This window comes from Phascolarctos cinereus, unplaced genomic scaffold (assembly GCF_003287225.1).
Source record: "Phascolarctos cinereus isolate Bilbo 61053 unplaced genomic scaffold, phaCin_HiC Scaffold_4;HRSCAF=312, whole genome shotgun sequence".
NCBI lineage: Eukaryota > Metazoa > Chordata > Mammalia > Diprotodontia > Phascolarctidae > Phascolarctos > Phascolarctos cinereus.
The window spans coordinates 661,573,493-661,597,094 of NW_027555847.1; the positions used below are offsets into that span (position 1 = coordinate 661,573,493).

The 23,602-nt window shown below is 42.6% G+C and overlaps 1 protein-coding gene across 1 annotated transcript in view; it reads right to left on the bottom strand.

The window, feature by feature from the left end:
- Window positions 1-87: 87 nt before the first annotated feature.
- Window positions 88-23,602, bottom strand: part of ADGRE1 (adhesion G protein-coupled receptor E1) — a 126,009-nt gene continuing 102,494 nt past the window's right edge. Inside the window, 10 exon segments of the mRNA XM_020971240.2 lie at window positions 88-420; window positions 4,577-4,681; window positions 4,779-4,801; window positions 4,804-4,946; window positions 13,345-13,436; window positions 15,482-15,548; window positions 16,869-17,104; window positions 18,264-18,458; window positions 20,101-20,271; window positions 21,205-21,395. Of these exon segments, the coding sequence (XP_020826899.1) occupies window positions 4,577-4,681; window positions 4,779-4,801; window positions 4,804-4,946; window positions 13,345-13,436; window positions 15,482-15,548; window positions 16,869-17,104; window positions 18,264-18,458; window positions 20,101-20,271; window positions 21,205-21,395 (1,223 nt within the window). The 3' untranslated portion in view covers window positions 88-420.

The window sequence follows — 23,602 nt, forward strand, 5'->3', positions numbered from 1 at the left end:
TTTTTTTCAGTTGGGAAAGGGAATGGAATGAAAGGGAAAAAATAAATGTTTGATAATTGGAAGGGGAAAGATACTTTGCAAAAAAAATTAATTAAAAAATAGAAATAATATTTATTAACAAAATTAACCAAACTCAGGAAATGTGGCTTTTGCTCCCCCGTGGGAGAAGGACTACCTATCCCCGTAGCCTTGGATTTCTGGAGCAGGAGTCATTACATCAAAGTTGGCAAAGGGAATCACGATGGGAAACAGGTGATTCAGATGTCTTCTATGTACCTGACAACTGTGTCAGGTGACTATCCTGCTGCATTACCACGTTAAGCTTTGGATAGTTTACAAAAGGATCCCAGTGAATTTGTCTTTGCTGACACTTTCCTTGTTATTCTATAGAGTCTTCAGAAGCTAAAATAGATTTCAGCCCTGTGAGAGAAAAAGAATAATTTTCCAGATCATAGAGAGAAGTACCAATATCACACCTCCTCCCCTCTCCCAGGAAGTTTCCTCCATCTTCAAATGTGCTACTTCAGCTGGGAGAGCTCAAGGTATATTCAGACCGCTCCAACCCTACTAGACTTCCTACTTACCTTAGCCAGCCCTGGAATTTTTCTGCCTCTACACCTTACTCAGCCCAGTCTCCCAGAATACTCTCCCACCATCTCTGCCTGTCAAGAACCTACCTGTTCTTCCAGGTCAAGTCCGAATACCAACTTTTCCAGGAAATCTTTACTCATACCCCCAGCCAAAAAGTTTCTCTCCTTCCTCTAAGCTCTCAGTATTTTCTGTTAATGCTCCATTTTTTTTTGGATTATATTTGTTCATATTTAAAATTATGAATTCTTGAAGGATCGTTACCATATCCTGTTCAATTTTGCTCAAATATACAGATGTGATCTCATTGATTTGGAAGTTCTCTCCAATGATGCAGACTGCAACCCAACCATGCCTACCCATCCTATATGATCTTGTCCACATTCTCCCAAAAGTTCACAACAGTTAGCTTGCTGAAGGCCTTCCTTACTTTCTCCCTCGGCCCAATTCGTTGTCCAATTGTACTGTCTGTTCCAGATATACATACTGTTGGGCAAGTTCTATAGGGTGTCCAATCATATGCATATTGAAATCTGGGTAGCAGACCCATCCACTTAGTTTTTCCTGTGTGGATGAACAGACCAAATTCCTTTGAGTAATATTAGGTCTCTTCCAGGATGCAGGGATTGATTCAATCATTATGATGTCAGTAATCCATAAATAGTAGCATCTAAAGGACCTTACCATCTATAAGGAATCCCTCCTTGGCCTAGACTCTACACTTGATCTCCTCCATCATAGTAGGAAATGATACCTTTGGTGAGCATACACCTATCGAGTTTCATGCTTCATCTGATGTTTTTATCAGGGTTATTGAACAGGGTTATTTCATTATTTTATCTTCCAAAGAATAACCTTCATGTACAGATGGGACACCCCTTGCTCTAAAAGAGCCTATAAGGTGAATCTTCAGAATCAAATGCTTTTTTATAACAATAACAATAAGAAAAATGATATCTTATAGTATTAAAATTTTTCATTAATTGTGAGATAGTAAATATTTAATCGATTCTTGAATATGGCCTGTGAAAGCCTGCTTGTTCCCTCCTATTATCTTCATAGAGAATGCCCTGATTTTATGTATAGGTAACCCTCATAAGGCTTTGATATATATGGCTGAGTAGATATGTAGCTTGGTTGCTTTAACGTTCTCCCAATAACCTTTTTGGGGGGATATTAAAAGGTTTTGTTGTTGAGTTGTTTTAGTCGTGTCTGACTTTTTGTGACCCCATTTGGGTTTTCTTGGCAAAGACACTGGAGTGGTTTGCCTTTCCTTCTCCAGCTCATTTGAGAGATGAAGAACTGAGGCAAACAGGATTAAGTGACTTGCCCAGGGGTCACATAGCTAGTAAGTGTCTGAGGTCAGATTAGAACTTATAAGGATGAGTCTTCCTGACTTCAGGTCTGGTACTCTAACCACTATACCACCTTTATTAATAAGGTTAGAGATTGTATTTCCACATCTTTGTTATCTCCCCTTCCTTTAGATACCTTTATTTTAACATTTTATTTTAATGAATCAATAAATGTATTCCTTTTTTTTTTTAGTGAACAAATCTATCCCCTTATTTTTACAAAGAAATACATTTCTCTATTTTATTGGACCACTTTTTGTGTCTATTAGTACCTCAATGCCCTCACAATTATATCACCTCTAGAATGGATATTCTCTCTGTATACTTGGTCCAATATGGCTGTTTTACTCACCTTTGTTCTTTTTAGTGTCATTTTAACCTCCTCTATGAGCACCTGATGTTAGAGGCCAAATGTGGCAGTCACACTATCATGCTGGAGAAAAGTTTGGTGAAATGGTTTTTACAAATCTTTTCTGTGGGTGTATATAGTGTATATGTGTGTGCGCACGCTCTTGTGCACTCATTCAATCCAACACACTTTTGCTAAAGTGTCTACTGTGTTTAATGCACTCTGATGACTCTGAAGATATAAAGAGCACAAATAATATCCTTGCCCTCAAGGAACATTTACCCTAATGGGAGATATCATAGATACAAGGGAGAATGATAAAGACAAAAGAGGGATCAAGGTGAAACTATATAAGAAATTTGAAGAGGGAAAGATCACTTTCAGTTGGAAGGATCTTCATGGGGAAAAAAATGGTACCTGAGCTGGAGATGATAGAAAGAGAAGGATCTGAATGGATGGAAACATGGAAGGAGCTCATTGCAGACATGGAACGTGGGTTGTAAGAATACAAGGAAACAGGAGAGGGCAGAACAAGATTGGATGACAACTAGAAGTCTTGTATGGCAGAAATTTAAAATAAGAGAAGAAGAGCAAGACATAGATCTGAGTGGAATTAGATGCCATATTTCAATAGACCCATGACATCAGTGAAGGTGCTTCTTCCAAAGAGGCAGATCCCATCTCATTCATGCTGGAAGAGGCCTCAGAGTCCATTGATCCTAATCCTGCCATTTTACAGGTGAGGAAATTGGGGCTCGGGAAGTTTAAAGGACTTACCCAAGGTCTCCCAGGAAAGTGTGCGTCAGTTTGCTTAATATGATGTGAACTTTCCTCTAATTCTCTTGATGTCTCTTGATAACGATGGAGCACATGGGCTGGCCTTCAGTTTATCTCTTTCTCTCACTACAATACTGACCTATCTATTTTTCTGGTCGTGTGTTTCTGATAACACCCTTTCCAGTACTTCTCCTACACAATCAGATTATGGAAATGCTTAAACCCCATCTTTGTATCCCCAGTAATATTTAACATAGCACCCCCACACATACATAATGAGTATTCAATACACACTTGTTGAATGAATGGACAGGCATAATGAACATGTATTGAATGAATGAATGATGAGCAAAGCTCTTTGCCTACTGAATTCCCACACTTTCTCTAAAACCTAAATCTTATGCTGTATCCTATATGAAGTCTTTCCTGAATCCCCTGACAGTAAAGCCTTCCCCTTCCGAACTAAAATAGCACTTTGTCCCATACCTGTCTGATGGATATATGTGATATTTTTACTAGAATTAGTTTTGTTTATATGTCTATCAGAGTGTAAGCTCCATGTGAGTAGGACTACATCTTACTTTAACTTTGTATCTTCCCTCTTCACTATAGTTAATTAATAAATATTTGTTAAATAAATAAATGTTTTATTGTTCAGTCATTTTTCAGTTGTGTCTGACTCTTCCTGACCCCAATTGGTTTTGGGGTTTTTTTTTTCACAAAGATACTGCAGGGGTTTGTCATTTCCTTCTCCAGGTCATTTTACAGATGAGGAACTGGAGCAGACAGAGCTAAGTGACTTGTCCAGGGTCACACAGCTACTAAGTGTCTGAGGCCAGATTTGAACTCATGAAGATGAGTCTTTCTGGTTCCAAACCCCATCTAGCTGCCCTGAATAAGGCTTAGGAAAGAATGAATGAATGAATGAATGAATGAATGAATAAGCCATAGAGCTTAGTAAACAATGATTGAATGGATGAATAAATTAGCAATAGGGCTCAGGATTACTCGTTGAATGAATGAATGAATGAGCAGATTTATTATAGGGCTTAGTAAATATTTGTGAACATTGACATTTGGTCTGTTATATCTATTAGATCCCCCTGTTAGGGTATAGGTCCGTACAGGGCAGGGTATATCCTCAGTTATCACATTCATTTCTCTCCTACTCTGCTTCTTTTTGTGTATGTCCCCATTTAGGTACCTTCATTGTCCCCCTTCCCCACTCTTCTGCCCTCTCCTCCTACTCCTTTTTAGCTCCTTTTGTGTGTTGTTTTCCTACTTTAGAATACAGGCTCCTTGAAGATAGGGATTGTCTTTAAGCTTGAATTGTTATCCCTAGCACTTAGCAGAGTGCCAGACACACAAATGCCTAATAAAAATGTGCTTCCTGCCCACTTTTGGAAGCCCTTTCCTCTGTGGTGACCTTCTTCCTAGCCATGTACTCTTCTGAGGGAGATTGTTTTCCTACCCCAGACCAACACGAGGAGCATGAGGGATGCCTTACCTATTTGGAAGTGGATGGTATGGAAAATAACAAGACTCCTGAGGTCTGAGAAACAGTGCTGGATTTGGCCTTCCTCGTGAAACATCTTTTATACTCTTCTCGCACCTGAAGATTGAGAAACAAGGTTATTTATTGCTGCACTTTAGCTGCCTTCATGAAGGGAAGGCCACGTGGAAGAGGAAGTGCTAGCAATGGCTTTTACCTGGCGATTGAGCACACAGTGATGATGAAAATGAAGGTTCCTTGCAGGCTATTGATGATGGTAAATAAGTAAGCCATGGTGCTTGCTATGGGACCGATCTGAAAAATTCCCAGAATCCAGGAGCATCCCAGGATGAAGAGTTGAGCAAGGGCTTTAAATGTTAATAACCTGCAGGGAGAAGGTTGGGAAATGAAATCATTCCCCTAAATTCCTTAAAGAGATATACCTAAGGTGAGGTGATCAGGGCTTTCTCATACGGTACCAAATGTAAAAAGTGCTGAACTAGAGCATTCTGCTAGCACTTGCAGTCCTTCAGAAGTGTAGAAAGATGAGACCTTAGCACCTAGTCATCCAAAATAGTTCAGATAAGAAGCTATAAGATGACAGGTTAGGATGAGCTCCTCTTCCACCCTGCCCTATACCACCCCAAGTGTGGATATCTCTTCACAACAGTGTCAAAGAATCTTTGGCTGCTTCCACGAGTTGGTGCTCCACCAAGCCTGCTTACTGTAGGCTTGATTTATAGTACTTGCCCTGGGCTCAAAATTCCTAGTTATTATTCTGCTTCCCTGTTTTTGCTTTCACCATCCTCCCAGGTGTTCAGGCTTGAAACCTCCTAGGTATCTCTGACACTTCTGTCACCCTCAGCCTTAGAGAGGCTGTATGGCATAGTGGATAGTGTTGAACTTGGAAGCAAGAAGACTTGGGTCTATATTACAACTCAAGCCCTCACTAGTTGTGTGAACCTAAGCAAGCCATTTCCCCTCTTTGAGCCTCAGTTTCCCGATTTGTAAAATGAGGGAGTTGGGTCAGATGGCTTCTATGGTCTCTCTTGGGTCTAAACCTATGATTCTGTTCCCTCCGCACATCTGTCCCCCCTCACCACTCACTGAGCCAGCACCCTGGTGCAGGCTCCATCACCTTTCATCTGGACTTTTATAACAGTCTCACAACCGACTTTACCATCTCCACCTTTTGTTTTCCCCAAGCATTCATTCCTGCATTTACCTCAGAACTCTTCTGGGAACATCACTCACTCCTCAATTCAAAAATGTGCTATCATTCTGTCTTCTTGCCACATAAAATATGGAGTCTTTCCTAACATTCAAGGCCCTACACTGTCTGGCTCCAGCCTTATCTGAAACTTCCAGTGCTCTCTGTCCCAGTCACACTGGATTCATCTCTTATTTATAGGAGGACAGAAGCATGAATTTGGAGCAGAAATAGAGTCCTACCCCCTCAATTGACAGATAAAGGGACTGAGCCTAGAGACTTTAAATGATTTGCCTAGGGTTACACCTATTAAATACCTGAGGCAGGATATGAATCTAACTCGTTCTGGTTCCTATGTCTATCACTTAACTATCCATCATGACCTGTTCTCTCTCATCTCTATACTTTTTCTCATTGCATTGCTCAGACCAAGTCTAGAATGGACCAGTATTTATAGAATATTTATCACTGTGGCTGGCACATAATAGGTACTTTAAAATGCTCATTTCCTTCCTTTCTTTTGTTAGTTATTTCCTACCTTCTTCCTTTCCTTCCTCCTTTCCTTCCTTCTTCTATTCTTCCCTTCCCTCCTTCTTCCCTTTTTTCTTTCTTTAGTTCTTTCCTTCTTTCTTTAGCTCCTTCCTCCCTCCCCTCCTTGTTAGCTCCAGCCTCCATGAGTTGAATTCTCTCTTCTTCAAGGCCCAGTTGGGGCACTAGCCCAACCATGAAGTCTTCTTTTATCCTCCTAGTCCAAAGTAGCTTCTCCTTCCTCAGATTCCTCATCACCTTTAACATGTAGATTTCCTTGGCGATTCTTCCACTTTCCCTTCTATCATATTGTTTCTGTGCATATCCTATCCAGCTGTTGAACCTAGCCATCTCACCCTTCCACTGCCCCCACCAGACCAGACCTCTGTAGGCTACGGCCTCAGAGAGTTCATCTTCTCAACTTTGGCTCTAAAGGAAAGTGTGGGAGAGAAGGGGTATTAGACTGCCTACCAAACTTGAGGTCTTGTGGAACCATTGTACTAACCTCATTGTTCTATGCCTGTGAAACCTGGACAGTCTACCAGTGCCATGCCAAGAAACTGAGTCACTTTTGAGTTGTCTTAGGAAGATTCTGAAGATCACCTGGCAGGATAAGGTACCAGACACTGAGGACTTTTCTCCAGTTGAACTGCCAAGCATTCAGACTCTACTGCAGAGAGCACAACTCTGATGGGCTGGCCACATTGTTCAAATGCCAGACATACAGTTGTTTGCCTAAAAGACTATTTTACCAAGAACTTACACAAGGTAAGTGCTCACACAGAGGTCAAAAGAAGTGGTACGAGGACACTTTCGAGGTCCCTCTGAAGCACTTTGGAATCAATTGTGAGACATGGAAGACACTGTCACAGGACTGACAGCATGGTGTGCCTGCATCAAAGAAGGCACTGATCTCTGTGAACAAAGGAGAATCCCAGTAGCACAAAGGTAATGTGAAATGCACAAATTTAAAGTAATATCCATTTCCAAATATTCATATGGACTATTTGTGCAGGACCTGTGGTAGAGCCTTCCCAAGCTCATATTGGTCTAATCAGCCACACTCAGACACAATGTACCTTGACCCTGACATAGTGATGCCATTTTGGTCCTCTTCAAGTACAAAGGACAGCCACCACCAAGGACAACAACCACTGGTCACTGTAAGTGCTGAAAAGGGCTTTTCAGGTGCCCCTCCATTTCTATCCACACAGTTGTGAACAAAGGAACAAGCCCAATTGTCATGAACAGCACCTGTTCGTGGGGTGTGGCCAGGATGTGAACTTTTCAGAGAGATTGGGGTAAGAAAGACGTCAGTTAACAGTGAGCAATCTGATTCCCCTCCCTCATTTGTTTTTTAAGGGACTCTAATAGCAGACATAGGCTATCTTTTCCTTTTGTGAAAGCCCAACAGACTTTGTTCAAGGACTAGAGAGAGGGTCAGAGATGTAGAGAGGAGACTGAAAAGAGATGAGGGTTTTGAGAACCCAGGCCCAGCACGTGGTGCCATTCTGCTTAATAAGCTATGTCAGACTCAGGAAAGACTCCCAAAGGACACACTGCAAGATTCCTGTATTGTATCAATGGAGAGTCTAACTTTGGACAAGGAGAGATGAAAAAATCCTGTTTCTCAGTTCCCATTTGGAAGCACGTAAGAACTGAACTTCTGGGTTCAGTTAGGAAAAGGAAAGATGAATTTCATTCCCAAAAGCCTTGGAAGGGGATGGGTCCAGAGATCTAATGTATGTCTATTTATGGTCTACATCTTTTTTGTATGCTGTTTAGTGACTCAGTTTGTATTACTTTAAATTTAATTCAGTTAAATATTTATCACAATATAGTTTTGACTCATAAGAGAATTAGTGAAACATGAACCAGGAAAAGAAAAGAGAAGAGGAATTTTCCTAGTAGAATGGGGTCTGAGCCAAAATTTTATTGATTCACACACACACACACACACACACACAACCTAGGTGAAAGAAATAAATATTGCTATCCATATAATGCCAGAGCTAAGGGGAAAGAGACATCTAGCTTTCTGAGAGCCAAAGATAGCTTGGCAGCTCCTCTCAGAGTACCCTTTATTGTTAGATGGTGTGCATAGAAGATAATGATGAGTGTTTGAGGGGTGTCACCTCATCTTTACTACTGAATAGTGTCAGGCCAATGGTGACAATCTGTCTCCCTCCCATGACTACAGATAAAAGGGGAAGCAAAGTAACTTTTATCTGTTAGCAAATATATTCATGGAAAGAAATCCAGAAACATGAACAGGAAAGAATGAAAAAGAATTAGGGAAGAATAAGGAAAGGAACGTTCTTTCAATTGCCAGATTCAATGGCACTTTCTCAATCCTCATTCTTGACCTCTCTACAGCCTTAAACACTGTTGATCACCCTCCTCTCCTTGATTTTCTCTCAATTTTCCTGACACCACTCTCTCCTGGTTCTCCTCCTGTCTACCAAACTGCTCCTCCTAAATATACTTTCCTGGGTCCTTACCCAGGTCATATCCTCTAATTGTAGGCGTCCCTCAGGTCTCTGTTCTGGGCCCTCTTCTCTTCTACCTCTATATTATTTCACACGGTGACCGCATCAACTGCCGTGGGTTTAATTATCATTTCGGTGCTGATGATTCTCAAACCTACTTGTCTTGCCCTAACCTCTCAGCTGACCTGTGAGCTCACATCTCCAGGCGCCCATTAGAAATCTTAAACCCAACATATCCAAAAGTTGAACTCTTTATTTTTTACCCCAAACCTTCTCCCCCACTTCCAAACTTTCATGTCACCATCAGAGACACCACAGTCTTCCCAGTCTCCCAGGCTCGTAACCCAGGTGTCTTCCTCAACTCTCACTATCTGTCAATCCTTCCCTCCATACCCAGTCCATGGTCAAAGGCCGTTGCTTCCACCTTTGCGACATCTTGAATATGCCTTCATCTCTCCTCTGATACTGCCTCTATCCTTTTGCAAGTTCTCGTAACCGTATGCTTAGACTATTGCAATAGCCTGCAGTGTGGTCTGCCTACCCCAAATCTCTCCCCACTCTAACCTGTGCTCCACTCAGATATCAAAGTAACTTTCCTTAAAGTACAGGTCTGACCATGTCACATACCCCCTACTCAATAAACTCCGGTGACTCCCTATCACCTCCGGGATCAAATGCAAAATCCTCTGTTTGGCACTTCAAAGCCCTTCATAACCTACGCCTCTCCCACCTTTCCTTTCTTCTTCTATCTTATCTTCCCCACCCTATGTACTCTTCAATCCAGTAACACCAGCCTCCTTACTGTTTCCCAGACAAGGCACTCCATTTCCAGACTCTAGGCATTGTCTCTGGCTATCCCCGGTGCCTTGAATACTCCCCCCCCATCTCTGCCTTCTGGCTTCCCTTAATTTGTTCAAGTCCCAACAAGAATCCAGTCTTCAATAGGAAGCCTTTCACAACCCTTCTTAATTCCAGTGCCTTCCTTCTATTAATCATTTCCTATTTATCCTGTATGTAGCTTGCTTTGTATAAATTTGTGTGCATGTTGTCTCCTCCATTACAGTATAAGCTCCTTGAGGGCAAGAACTGTCTTTTACCTCTTTTTGTATGCCCAGCACTTAGCATAGACTGTGGAATGTAGTAGGCACTTAATAAATATTGGTTGATTCATTCTGTATGTAGCTTGTTTGTACATATCTGTTTGACATCTCCTCCATCAGATTGTGGGCTCCTTGTGGGTAGGGACTGTCTTTTGCCTCTTTTTGCATCTCCAGAATTTAGCACAGTGCCTGGCACAGAGTAGGTGCTTAATGAATGTTTATTGACTAAGGAATGCCAGGAATAATCTGACCTGGAATTTAACTGAGCAGATTTCAAAGGCTTTAAAGAAACAACAAGGGGCAGCTAGGTGGCGCAGTGGATAGAGCACCAACCCTGGAGTCAGGAGGATGTAAGTTCAAATCCAGCCTCAGACACATAATACCCACTAGCTGTGTGACTTTGGGCAAGTCACTTAACCCCAGTTGGCTCACAAAAAAAGAAAAAGAAACAACAGGTAGTGCCTTATAATCTAAGGTCCTATAATAGAAGTCTGATGAAGATGAACAAGAAGTTCTCAAGAATGAAAATCTGAAGATGCAAGTAGAAAAAATTCCACTGAGGGGGGAAAAAAGGGTAACTGCCTAAAGAAATTTATGAGGTTGCACAAGGAACTCACACCAGTTGAGATTCCAAAAAGATTTGTAAATGATTGAAGTAAGGGCAAGTCATGTAAGATGAACTCAAAAGAGAACTTTAGACATCTAAGGGTAATGCCAGGAATCCTGAAGTTCAGAATGAGGTGCTGCTGGCAGAGAATACCAAGAAAAACCAAAAAGGGGTTGGGGGGCTTTTAATAATCTATGTTGTAGGTAAGACTAAGATTGAAGAAGGGTTAGAATTACTTATGGCTCAGGGTAGATGGGACTGTAATACTGCACACCAGAGAAGGCAATGCTATTCTCTGGCAGAGAAAAACAAGAGTAGGAATCACCTGTGAGGTGACAGACAGAGAAGCAGTCACACAGACAGACACACAGAGACTGAGACAGACAGAGACTTTACAACTATAGGGCATTTTCTGGCATGGGGGCTTGGAGCCAACAAAAGGGAACTATTGTTCCAATTTTATGACTCCCAATAATAGAAAGAGAAATTTATTCCCGGACCTTTTTAGTTAAATGAATCAACAATTTTGGTTGGAGAAAGCTGTGATGACATAGGACAATGAGAGGTAGGACCTTGGCCATTTCTCTTTACACTGGTTTCTGTTGGGGGTTTTTTTCCCCCCTCTCCTATAGTCACTTTGGAAAAAAAAATACAGGGGTAGCTATAGAGAAGGTCAGACTTGAAAAGAGGAGATGAAGAAATGATTGGGAAGGAGTACGCCACACAAGGGCAGGGGCCAGTGAGAGTGACAGTCCCCTACCAACACAGCCTAGCATAGCACCACCCCATCCTGTTACTGACAAACATAGTATGCCTAGCTTTCAGCAAAACATTGACAAAGTCTCTCATGCTATCCTTGCCAACAAGATGGAAAGGTGTGGATTGTAAAATAGTATAGAGCATTAGGCAGATTTGGAATTGGTTGAATGATTGAACCCAAAGAGTAGTCAATGGATCAATTTCAGCCTGGAAGCCTCAGGGAGAGCACCCTGGGCATCCATCCTTGGACTTGTGCCATTTAAACATTACTATCAATTATCCAAATGAAGGAAGAGATAGCATGTTTATCAATTTACAGATGATCCAAAGCTGGGAGGGATAGCTAATATGTTGGATGATAGAAATAGGATATTGGACTATAGATGGGACAGTTAAGCGAATGGTAGATAGTGCCAGGCCTAGAGTGAGGAAGACCCATTTTCCCGAGTTCAAGTCTGGCCTCAGATACGTATTAGCTACATGACTTTGAGCAAGTCATTTAACCCTGTTTGCCTCAATTTTCTCATCTGTAAAATTAACTGGAGAAGGAAATAGCAAACCACTCCAGTACCTTTATCAAGAAACCCCAAATGGGGTCATAAAGAGTCAGACACAATTGAAAAATGACTCAACAATAGTAAGAAATAGGATGTGAGAAGATTACAACAGACTAATTCAAATACTGAAGCATTACCCAGTAAGGTAAGATTCAATAGGAATAAATGTAAAGTTCTAGACTTTGGTTCAAAAAATCAGCTTTCCAAGTATAAGATGGGAAGGTATTACTGGAAGAAAGGACGCTCAGAAGAGTGGATATGGGTTCTTTTTACCTTTTATTGAGCAAAAGTTAATGTGTCTAAATGTGTTGGAGTGCAGCTGAGCATGAGAGGGACCAATAATGCCAATAACTGATTTACATACATGTCAAGTTCATGGTTGTGTAATAACTGATTTACACATATGTCAGGCTTATGGTTGTGTTAAAGTTGCTCAGCTGACAGGATGCATCTGCTTTTGCACCAATATTTAGGGAGAGGAGACTGTCTCAACCACAGGATGACCACAGAGCGAGCAAGAGGAATCTCCAACCACAAGCTACCAAATGCCGCAGAAATGTCTCTGGGGCCAACTCAGTAGGGCAGATTTGCTCCAAGTGGCACCCAGGCAGCCCTCCCCCAAAGAAATTAGCGGATGCTCCCTCTGTTCAGAGGAAAGAACAAAAGTTAAAACATGCACTAGTAACCAGGACAAAGGAAGCATTGCAAATTGATTTGGAAAACCAGAAAAGCAGTCATTTTCTAATGCCTCTCCAGACCCTGTTTATTGAAGTGTCTAGTAAAACATTGCACAGCATGCTCCCTTCAGCTCTACCCTCCCAGGAGAAATTAAACTCTGCCCTTGAGGCCTTGAGCTCTCCTAGATGAGCCCAGAACCAGGCTACCAGGACACTCCCTGGTCATTTCCAAACCATTGCCTGCACTCTGATCTCCATCTGCATCTCTCTCTTACCGGAATTCTATCTCTATCCCTGGTACCACCCTAAGCTGTGAGAGGTTAGCTTTCCCTTATCTAGCCTGGAAATAAGCCAGCATGTCACTTCTCAGCCATTTCCAAACCAATTGGCCACATGTACATTTTCCCCTCTGGCCTCTTTCCCAGTTCCTCCTTAATATGGTCTTTCTCCTTTAAAATGGTAGGTCTTTAAAGGAAGGACGGGCATGCTTACTTATATTTGTATCTCCAGTGCCTGCCACCTAATAAGCACTGAATACATTCTTTTTCTCATGTTCATTCATCCTGTGATGTTCTTTGAGAGCACACTATTAAAGATACACTATTTGATATGCACTACTAAAGATCTCAGGCTCTACATTATCTTGTGACCCCAACCATCTATGGAATATGATAGCAGGAAGCTACTAAGACAGCATGTGTTCTAAGGTGAGCACAGGAGTGACTCTTATTTTAGGTTGTTCCATGCAGGCCCCTGTGGCATCAGGGAGAGATCCCTCCCACCCTAGGCCTCATGCCCGTGGTGTCTCCACCTTGATCGGAAGCGCTTGGTCCGCTGGGTCTCTAGCTAAGCCCACCTGTTGTCTTTGAGGGTTGATACTTCTGTGTTGACACTGGACAACTTCTTTCTCAAGATCCAAAGGGTCCATGTCAGGAGGAATAAATTAATCTGCAAGAAGATCAGAGAAGATGGACATGGAACTAATGCTAGGATATAGGAGAAGCCTGGAGGCCCTCTGTTTCCCCCTTGGCTTCTCTCATGAGAGACTGTAAAATCCTAAGACTGCAGATTCACACTTAGACCTTAAAGGTACTCTAGTCCAGTGGTTCTTGACCTGGAATCTGTGAACTTGTTTTTTCAAAATATTTTTATAACTGCGTTTCAATAAAATTGATTTCCTTCGTAATCTTGCACATTTGATTCCAGGCATTTAAAAGCATTCTCCTGAAAGGGAGTTCAGAGGCTTCATCAAATTGCTGAAAGGGTCCATGACATAAAAAGTCCAACCTCCTTTATTTTACATATGAAGAAATAGAGGCCTAAAAAAAAAAATGATTCACTCAAGGCCATCCAGGTTCCAGAGGAAGATTTGAACCCAAATTCTCTAATTCCACATCCAAGCTCTTTCCACTATATCATATACCTTGACTCCTTTGTGAACTGGTTTCTTTTTTAAAAAACCAGTCCTTTACCAACAATTTCATAGCTATCTTTCTGTGACTTTCAGACCTGGTCCCTCTTTTTCAGCAGAATTATTCTGTACTCACACTCACCATTCCAGTTCACCAGGAGATCTAGGTCCATAATGAAACACAAGCCTCCAATAAATTAATAATAATAAAAATAGCACATTTCCATTACAATTAAAGTTAACAGAGCACTTCCTCCACAACAGCCCCACAAAGTTTATAGCATGTCTTATTCTCCTCATTTTACAGATAAGGAAACTGAGGCTTAGAGAGGAGAAGGGATTTTCCCATTGGTCAAACACCTAGCAAGTAATAGAGACTCAATGACTCTTAATAAATTGCCAGAAGAACTAGCTAATGGTACTATGTTACAAGTTCCATCTTAAAGCCAACTCCTCCCCAAGATGTCCAGAGGCAAAATTAGAAACAAACATAAAAAATGAAAAAAAGGGGAAAAAAACCTCAAGTTTTCTCAAAAGCAATATCCCTTCACCTTTGTTGCTTCCCTAGCTACCCATCCAGTGGCATGCTCTCCTTACCGACATGGTCCTCAGAGTTTCTGGTCCCTGCCCACCTCCCATCCAAACCTGATGTTGGATAAAAATCTGATCACCTCATTTACAAAATCTGAGAATTAGAAGGTGCCCACCCCAAATCCAATGAATCCAGTTTACAGCTGAACAACAATTGTTCTATAACATACCTGACATGCTTATCTTTATTTTGAAGTCCCCTAGTAAGGAGAAAACCTGCTGTATCCCAAGGCAGTCCGTTCCACTTTGGGATAATTCTAATTTTTAAGATTTCCCCCCCTTATTTTGAGCCTAAATCTGCTAGCTCCTCCTCATTGCTCATGATTCTATCCTCTGGGGTCAAGCAGAATAAATCTGATCCCTCTTCCTTGTGATACCCTTAAAATACCTGAAGACAAGTTTCATGTCCCCTTCAAATCCTTTAAGGAATTAATTTCAAGCCAGTCATAGTGTCCAATAACCATAATCCCTGCTACCCAGGGTTGCTGAGACAGGCAGAAAGATCTCTTGAGCTCAGGATCTGGATCCAAAGTAAGAGAAGGACCTTGGGGTAAGCCCAAGAGGTGTCCATTCTAAGTTTGGCATTAATATGAAGAGGCTCTTGGGAATTGGGAGGGGAAGCAGACCCGCCAAGGTTAGAAAACAGAGCAGGTCAAAGCTCCTGTGCCAATCAGAGTGGGGACTGGTCCATCAGAAGCCCCTGTACTTCCAACCTGGATGAGGGAGGGAGACCCAGTCTTAAAAATTAAAATAAAAAATTATTTCGAATCATGGGAAAGGTGGAAGAGCACCATCCTGGGACCTCTAGAATCACCTGCGGAATTATTAGGCCAGCTGCCCATTCCCCTGGTGCATAAGGCTAACCTAGCTAAGTCCAGAACCCAGTGAACTCCCAACCTTCTCAAGATAAAATTGAGCACATGCCTTGGGCTGAACTCCCCCCACTCTCCAAGCCTCCTCAGAAAGACACTTCAACCTGTGACTCACATACCATTATTATTGTGCAAATAGGTCCCAGGAAACTCCAGATGAACCCAGTTTCTGTATTCAGCCAGCAGCTTTGGAATGACAAGGGAAAGTCAGTGTTACATTTTGGGGTTGAGGGGGAAGAGGTGAAACAGTCCAGCCTCACCCCACCCCCATCCTTCAAGTAACAGCTGCATTTCCTGAGTAACTATTGCTCTGGAGAAGCAGGATCTGGGGATAGTCTCATGAGATGTCACAACTGAAGGTCCCTTAGAACACTGAACACAGAATGTTACAGCTGGAAGGGCCATGAGAGTATAAAATGTCAGGGCTGGAAGGGTTCATTGAATAGAGAATTTTAAATAGTGGAAAAGAGCTTAGATCTGGGGTTTTTAACGTGTGTGTGTGTGTGTGTGTGTGTGTGTGTGTGTCTGTGTGAGAGAAAGCCTACAGACCCCTACTCAAAATGTCTTTAAATATATAAAATAAAATATATAGCATCACAAAGGAAACTACTTACATTGAAATATATTTATAAAAATATTTTTTAAAACAAGTTCACAGGCCCCACTTTAGAAACTCTTGGCAAAGGTAGAAGGGCCTTTATTACATAGGATGTTAGTATTAGAAGGGACTTCAGGATGCAGAACATAAAATGTTACAACTAAAAAAAAAATCCCTAAAATCACAGAAACTCAAGAGTTGGAGAGGATCTCAGAAGGCATCTAGTTCAAGCCAGAGTTGAGCCAGAATTCCATCTCTAACATGCCTGAGACAAGGACTTACTTAGGTAAGTCCCTTGACCAAAGACAGGCTGAGAGAAAACTCCTCCCACTGTATTTCTAATTGGGAGGACTTCTATATCTTTAGCCTAAACCTTTCTGCAATTTCCCCCCTTCCTCACTCCTTGGGGCTCCTTGGGGCCCCACAGAACACATCTAGTCCCTCTTTCATATGACAAACCCTTCATATATGTCTCCCACAAAATCTCCTCCTGTTCTAGGCTAAATATCCCCCAGGTATCCCAAGCAATACTGTCAGAACTGGAAGGGACCTTAGAACATAGAAAATCAGAGCTGGAAGGAGCCTTAGAACATGGAATGTCAGAGCTGGAAGGAGCCTTAGAACACAGAATATCAGAGCTGGAAGGAGCCTTAGAACACAGAATGTCAGAGCTTGGAGGAACCTTGGAATGGAGGTGGAAGGGACGTTAAAACATAGTATATTAGAGCTTAGCTATAAGCTAGTTCAGCCCTAAAAATTAAGGAGGAACCTGCAACCCAGAGAGCAGAAAGGATTGTCCCAAGGTCACAGGAAGAGTAAGCAATGGAGACCAGATTTGAATTTTAGAATTCTGACTCCTTGGTCCAGTGCTCTTTCCACCACAGCAAACTGCCCTTCCCCACACTCACCGGGTTTGCATCCCATAGCCTTCCCACTGGCTTCCTGCTGCCGCTGCTACAATCAGCACTGGAACACCATAGCCAAAGGCACAGAGATAGAGCATCTTGATATTTCGGGAACTAAAGTAGTTCACAACTTTGAGGTTCCTGACCATTAAGAAGAGCATCACAGCCTCCACCAGCATCCAGGCAAAGCTGGCCAGGAAGAGGTAGTGCAACAGGCCAGCAATGATTGCACACACTATCTGCAAGAAAGGAGATCCCGTCATTCTCCCCTGGGCGCACCATGGGAAGGTGGGGAGGTAAGGGAGCTCCCACGTGGCTTCTGCACACAGGGTACCCTTCTCTGCCTCTACTGGGTCATGGTGGAAAGTACCCGGCCAAATAAACCAATAAATAAAATGCCTCCACTGGCCAGAGAGCTGGAAAGGGGATGTTGTAGGTTTGGTACATCGGGGTTGGGTCAGAAGGATGGTTAGGGGCCCCCCTGACATAGCCAAGAATCCCAAGAAAAGGTGGAGACCCTCAGAAGGTGCTGTCACAGGCTTCCCCCATCACTAGCCTTTTTTGCCTAGGTTCATGGAATCACAGAATCTTGGACCTTGATGTGTCAGAAGATTTAGAGCTAGAGGAGACGTAAGCAATCAGTGAGTCTAGATGCCTTAATTTATAAATGAGAAAACTGAGGCTTGGAAAGGCAGAGTGACTGACCCAGAGTTGTAGAAAGAGTACATAACCAAGTCACGATTCAAATCCAAGTCTTTGGATTTCATACGTAGGGCTCTTTCAAATGGACATGCCATGTCTAAGAGCTCAGCCAGCACAGTACGAAGAACCAGAGTTTCCTCAGACACAGAGAAGTTGGGGGAACACAGATCCAGGCACAAATGCAGAGGGGAAGTCACTCAGATTACCTGACCCCTCACAGTCAATCCGTCTTGGCCATAAAGAGATCTCAGGTGATTCTCTTACTTTTCATTACCTTCATCACACTCAGCTGTACACAATGATGAAATCAATGGGCCAGGCTTCCATGGGCCAAGAGGTTCAGTGTCTCATAGGGTCTTGCCTTAAAGGTGGAAGAGACCTTCAAAGCCATAAAGTCCCAACCCCCTTATTTTACAAACAAGGAAACTGAGGCACAAAGAGGTTAGGTAATTTGTCTAAGGTCACAAAACCAGTAGATGTGTAAGGTAAGATTTGAATCTAGTTCCTCTGACTCCAACTCCAGTGCCCCATCCGTTACACCATGCTCCCTCTCTTTGCATGTGGTCTGAAGGTACCAAGAGTGGAAAACATGCAGGAAATGGGTGGTTGGGGGAGTATAACCTCAGAATGGGGGGGCAGGGAGGTAGACCAAAAGGGTGGTCATAGGGCTATATGGCACAGGATGGGAAGACGTACCTTGTTCTCTGTCTTGTCCACTCCTACGAGGAAAAGAAGCTTAGCCAGGAAGAGGCAGACACACAGGTGCAGGTGGAGGGTGGTGTTGTGATTCTGGATGGAGCGGCACAGCAGGAAAGTGGCAATGGCCAAGGCAAGACACAGCAGTGAAAGAATCATCCCCACGTGGCTTATCAAAAACAAGGCAAAATCCATCTGAAAGGAAGTTGGCCCACATGGGTCACCTGCTGAGCACTAGCTTTACAGGCACCTCCTGGACCTTCAGGGTTCATGGTCCACCACCCATCTCTAGTCCCCCACACCCCACCCCCACACGCCCCCTGACTCAGGAAAGTGTTTTCCTGTGTCATGCTAAGTGGCTGAGATTTTAGCTTGTATAAGGATTCTAAATTGGTTTAAAAATTTTTTTGAAAGTCTTATTTCCACCTTTATCACCCCAGGCAGTCACTTTCCTAAAGAACAGTCCTTCTTCTGTCCCTTTCCTCACACCATCCCCCTCTCATTTCTACCCTCTCCAAATCTCATCCACTCTTCAAGTCCTAATTCTCCCAACAAGCCTTCCATGACCACACCAGCCCAGAAGAAATCTTTCCCTCCTCTGAGCTCCTACAGCCCTGAAAATCTGTCCTACTCAGCCCTTATGACCACACTCAATTCTGTTGATGTAACTGTATTTTATCTTCTCATCAGACTGTAAGCTCTTTGAAGGCAAGGACATTGTCTTATGCTTCTTTCATATCACCTACAGATCCTGGCACCCCACCCACATCCAACCAATTCCTGGTCTACTTGCCTACCCATTCATTCCACTTCTGTGACATCTTCCACATGTCTCCTCCTTCCTCCTACCACCTTCCACAATTCTTTTTTTTTAATTTTTCAGGAAATTGGGGTTAAGTGACTTGCCCAAAGTCACACAGCTAGTAAGTGTCAAGTGTTTGGTCTGAGGCTGGAATTGAACTCAGGTCCTCCTGACTTCAGGGCCAGTGCTCTATCCACTGCACCACCTAGCTGCCCTTCCACAATTCTTACTACCATGACCCAGCCCCGGTCTTTATTACCACTCATCTGGACAGTCATAAACTTAGCAGCTCTTTCCATCCCCATACTCTCCAATCCACCTTGTGTAACACTTTCAGAAGAATCTTTCTTACACATAGATCTGGTTATTTAACCTCCTCAAGAATGTTCACTGGCTCTTTATTGCCTACTGAATCAAGTTCAAATTCTTTGGCCTGGTATTCAAGGCCCTCTACAATCTGTCACTACTCTACCTTCTGAGCCTTATCTGTTCAAATTGGCTGACTGTCTGCCCCCAAACCGTGACGTACAATTTCAGGTGTCCTGGCTGTGGTTCCCACTGCTCTTTCTTTGTTCCTGGAATGTCTTCCCCACACATTTTTATCTGTTAAATACCTTCTCATCCTATAAAGCCTGCCTCAAATGATGAATCCTCGAGAAAGTCTTCCCTGATTCCCCCTTGATAGCAATAACTTTTTCTCCCTCCCCAGACCTCAAACAAGACTTTGATATATTTAAGCATTTGAGGCAAGCCAAGTACATGTATTGTTTTATCTGTACTTACGTCTTTAATCTCTACTATACTAGAGCTCCATAAGGGCAGGGACCCTATCTTATCTCAGTTTTGCATCTTCTTAGGCCCCCATCACAATGATCTACTTCATACAGTTGGTGTTTAATAAATGTTTGTTGAATGAAGTAATGAGTGAGTAAATCATTGACACTTCTGTACTTCCTGGTTGATTTGTTTGATCAGTAAAATAAGTTCTCTGTGGCAAGAAGGCCTGGAGCCCATCCCACAATGGTCCCCACTGACCGTGATCTCCCCAGGCGCCATGATAACAGCCATGTTGGCCAGATGATTGCAGCTGCACTTGGTATGTGTCTCATTGGAGTTTAGTGTCATACAGCCTGTGGGTGTCCACCGCCCACCCTCGATGTCTGGATCCCAGGAGACGCAGATGCATGTGTCTGACTTCTTCTTTAGCTACAAAAGCATAAACCCAAACCACCAAGATAATTCACCCTTGATGTATTCAGTGTTGATGGCAAAAGTAGCATGATATAGAGGAGGGAGGAAATCTGATTCTGAGTCAGGAAAAACTGGGTTTGAGCCTCACTTCTGCCAGCAGGTAGCTGTGTTACTGCAGCTGAGCTGTTTCCTATCCCTGGTTCTCATTTTCTTCATCTGTGATATTATATAGTTGCCCTCTACATCTCACGGGGCTTGTATACATATATCACTTGGTAATTGTAAAGGGCTACAGAAATAGGAGGTGTTGTTAATGATGATGAGAGATGTCAAGTGTGTAGGGGTACAGGAGATGTGGTAGAACAGAAGCACCGAGATCTCTATGTACAACCCCCCCACCCCCCTGCCGCTAACAAAACTGAAAGGGAAACTGAAAACCGTAGTGGTATCACAGGGAAATGCCAACTGTCATGGAATTCAGGGCTGGCCATGTAAGAGGCAGAGACCAGAACCAGGAATTTTTACATCTGAGGCAAATACCACAAACAATGCTTTGGATAAAGTATGCCCTCAGATAAGTCAAAGAGTAAGACAACAACTCTGGGGAAGAGAAAAAGACCCTGGGAAACTAATGTAAGGTCACCCATGTGGAGAACAGAGGAAGGTGGGGCAAGAGAGGAGCTCAATACAGCCCACCATCCAGTAGCTTTCTGCTTTAGCTAACTAGTTATTAAACTGTTATTCCTAGATGCCAAAGGATTGCAAGTGCCATCAGCAAACTCTAGATGTGATGTCCTGGGGGAAAGTCCCAGTAACCTCGCTGAAGAGGCATTCAGTACATATTTATGGACTGACTGATAGGTAGAGACAACCTACCAATGATTTATCAAGGACCCTTAGCAGGGATTGCAAGAGATTCAGTTCAAAGACAGAGACATCCGTCCTTACCTCGAGATTCTCCAAGGAGAAGATGACAGGATTGGAGAAATTGTCTTTCTTGTCACCGGTGATGATGCCACCTACAACTCGAGAATTCATCCAAAATTTCTGGGGAGACCTGACCTCTGGGTTGTAGAAGAAGTTTTCATCCAGAATGGACTCCATGCCCAGGAAAGAGGCAAAAGCTACTCCTGTGATACCTAGACGACATTCCGCAGAGAAACACTCTGATTAACAATTATAATAATTAACATTTATATAGGGCTTACTACGAGCCAGACACTGTGCTAAATACTTTATAATTAAGATCTCATTTTATAGATGAGGAAAATGAGACAAACAGACCAGGGTCACACAGCTAGGAAGTATCTGAGGCTGGGTTTGAACTCAGCATTTCCTGACTCCAAGCCTGACACTCTATCCATCACACCAGCTAGCTGCCCCACTTAGATGTTAACTCCTTAAGAGCAGGTCCCGTGTCCATAGCTATCTTTTTATCAAGACTTGACACATAGCCTTATATATAACATTTCATGAATGTTGGTTGGTTGTTGAAGAGAATAATCTTAATTTCTTCTTCTTCTTCTTCTTCTTCTTCTTCTTCTTCTTCTTCTTCTTCTTCTTCTTCTTCTTCTTCTTCTTCTTCTTCTTCTTCTTCTTCTTCTTCTTTTGGTAAAATGTACCTTTCTCTTAGTGCCAGAAAGGAAGAACCTCTACGTACCCAAAATATTCATAACACACAACAGCACCCTCTGTCAGACTCTCTCCTAAGACCTTCCAATGCTGCTGTCCCTGCTCCCAGCCCCACCTAAATTTCCCAGCCTACCAGGATTTTTAATGAGAGCTCTGTATAACAACATTATCTATAAAAGCAAAAACAGAGAAGCAGATGATGGTGGAACAAGTTATGGCAGATGGATATAATAGAATATTAATGGGCCTTGGAGAACAGTGAATATGTGAAAATGAGAGAAATGTGGGAAATCTCATAGGAAATGCTGCAGAATGAAGCCTAACCAAGAGAAAACAATATACGCAATATGCAACTTGTACCAGTGAAGGTAACTCCAGAAAGCAACAAGCCTTGTGGCAAATAACCATGAACGATGTTGACTCCAAATGACAAAAGTTATGGTCTTGGTGCCTCATTGCTGGTCAACAGCAAACTCCCCAAATGAGGGGGTTTTGCTGAACTTTTTATGAGAATCTAACAACAAACATTTATTAAGCTCCACTGCTTTCTTGGAATTTTGTTGGGCACTGGGGCTGTTGAGACAAAAAGTATCCAAGCTCTTAGAATACCTCCTTTCTTTTATGACTCAGTTCAAGCCACACCTCTGGCATGAGACTTTTTCTGGTTGTTCCCCCCCTCCTACTATTTTCTCTCCCAAAGATACTTCGTATCTATTTTGAATATAAGTGTTTCTATTCATATTGTCTCCACCATTAGAATGTAAGCTTCTTGAGGACACGGGACTGTCTCACTCTAGTCTTTATAACTCCAGAACCCAACGCAGTGCTAGGCACATAGCAAGCACTTGATAAATTCTTCTCAATTAATTGATTGATTGAAACAGCTTATGTTTCACTGAGGTAAACAGTGAATAAGTAAATAAGTAAACAGGTAATAAGTTAACAAGTAAATAAGTAAACAGATCACTATATTCATGATCATTTGAAGAGGGAGGAGAGAGAGTAAGCAATAACAACTACTGGCATTAATAATGCTCATAACAGCTAGCATTTATATAGCACCTACTGTGTGCTAGGCACTGTGCTAAGCACTTTACAAATATTATATCAATTGATCCTCACAATAACTCTGGGAGGTAGGTGCTATTAATACTCCCATTTTAGAGTTGAGGAAACTAAGTGACTTGCCTAGGTCACAGACCTAGGAAGCATTTCATTTTAGTTCTAAACTCATGTCTCCCTGATTTTGGGCAGCTAGGTGGTGCAGTCAATAAAGTGCCAGGCCTGGGGTCAGGAAAACTTATCTTTGTGAATTCAAAGACTGCCTCAGACACTTACCAACTGTGTGACCCTGAGCAAGTCACTTCACTCTGTTTGCCTCAGTTTCCTTATCTGAAAAATGAGCTGGAGAAGGAGAAGGAACTCCACTCCAGGATCTTTGCCAAGAAGACCCCAAATGGGGTCACAAAGAGTCAGACAGGACTGAAACAATTCAATGACGACAACTTCTTGATTCCAGGCCCAGCACTCTGGGCACTATGGCACCACCAAGCTGCCTCAAAAGCTGTGTTAGGAAAGGTTTCTCCCTAAAGGTGGTACCTGAGGCGATCTGTGAAGAAGGGGCAAAGGTAAGAATGGAGCACATTGCAGGCACGTGGAGTCAAGAGATGGAATGCCAAGGTCAAGGAACAGAAAGTAAGGCCAGTTTGGGAAA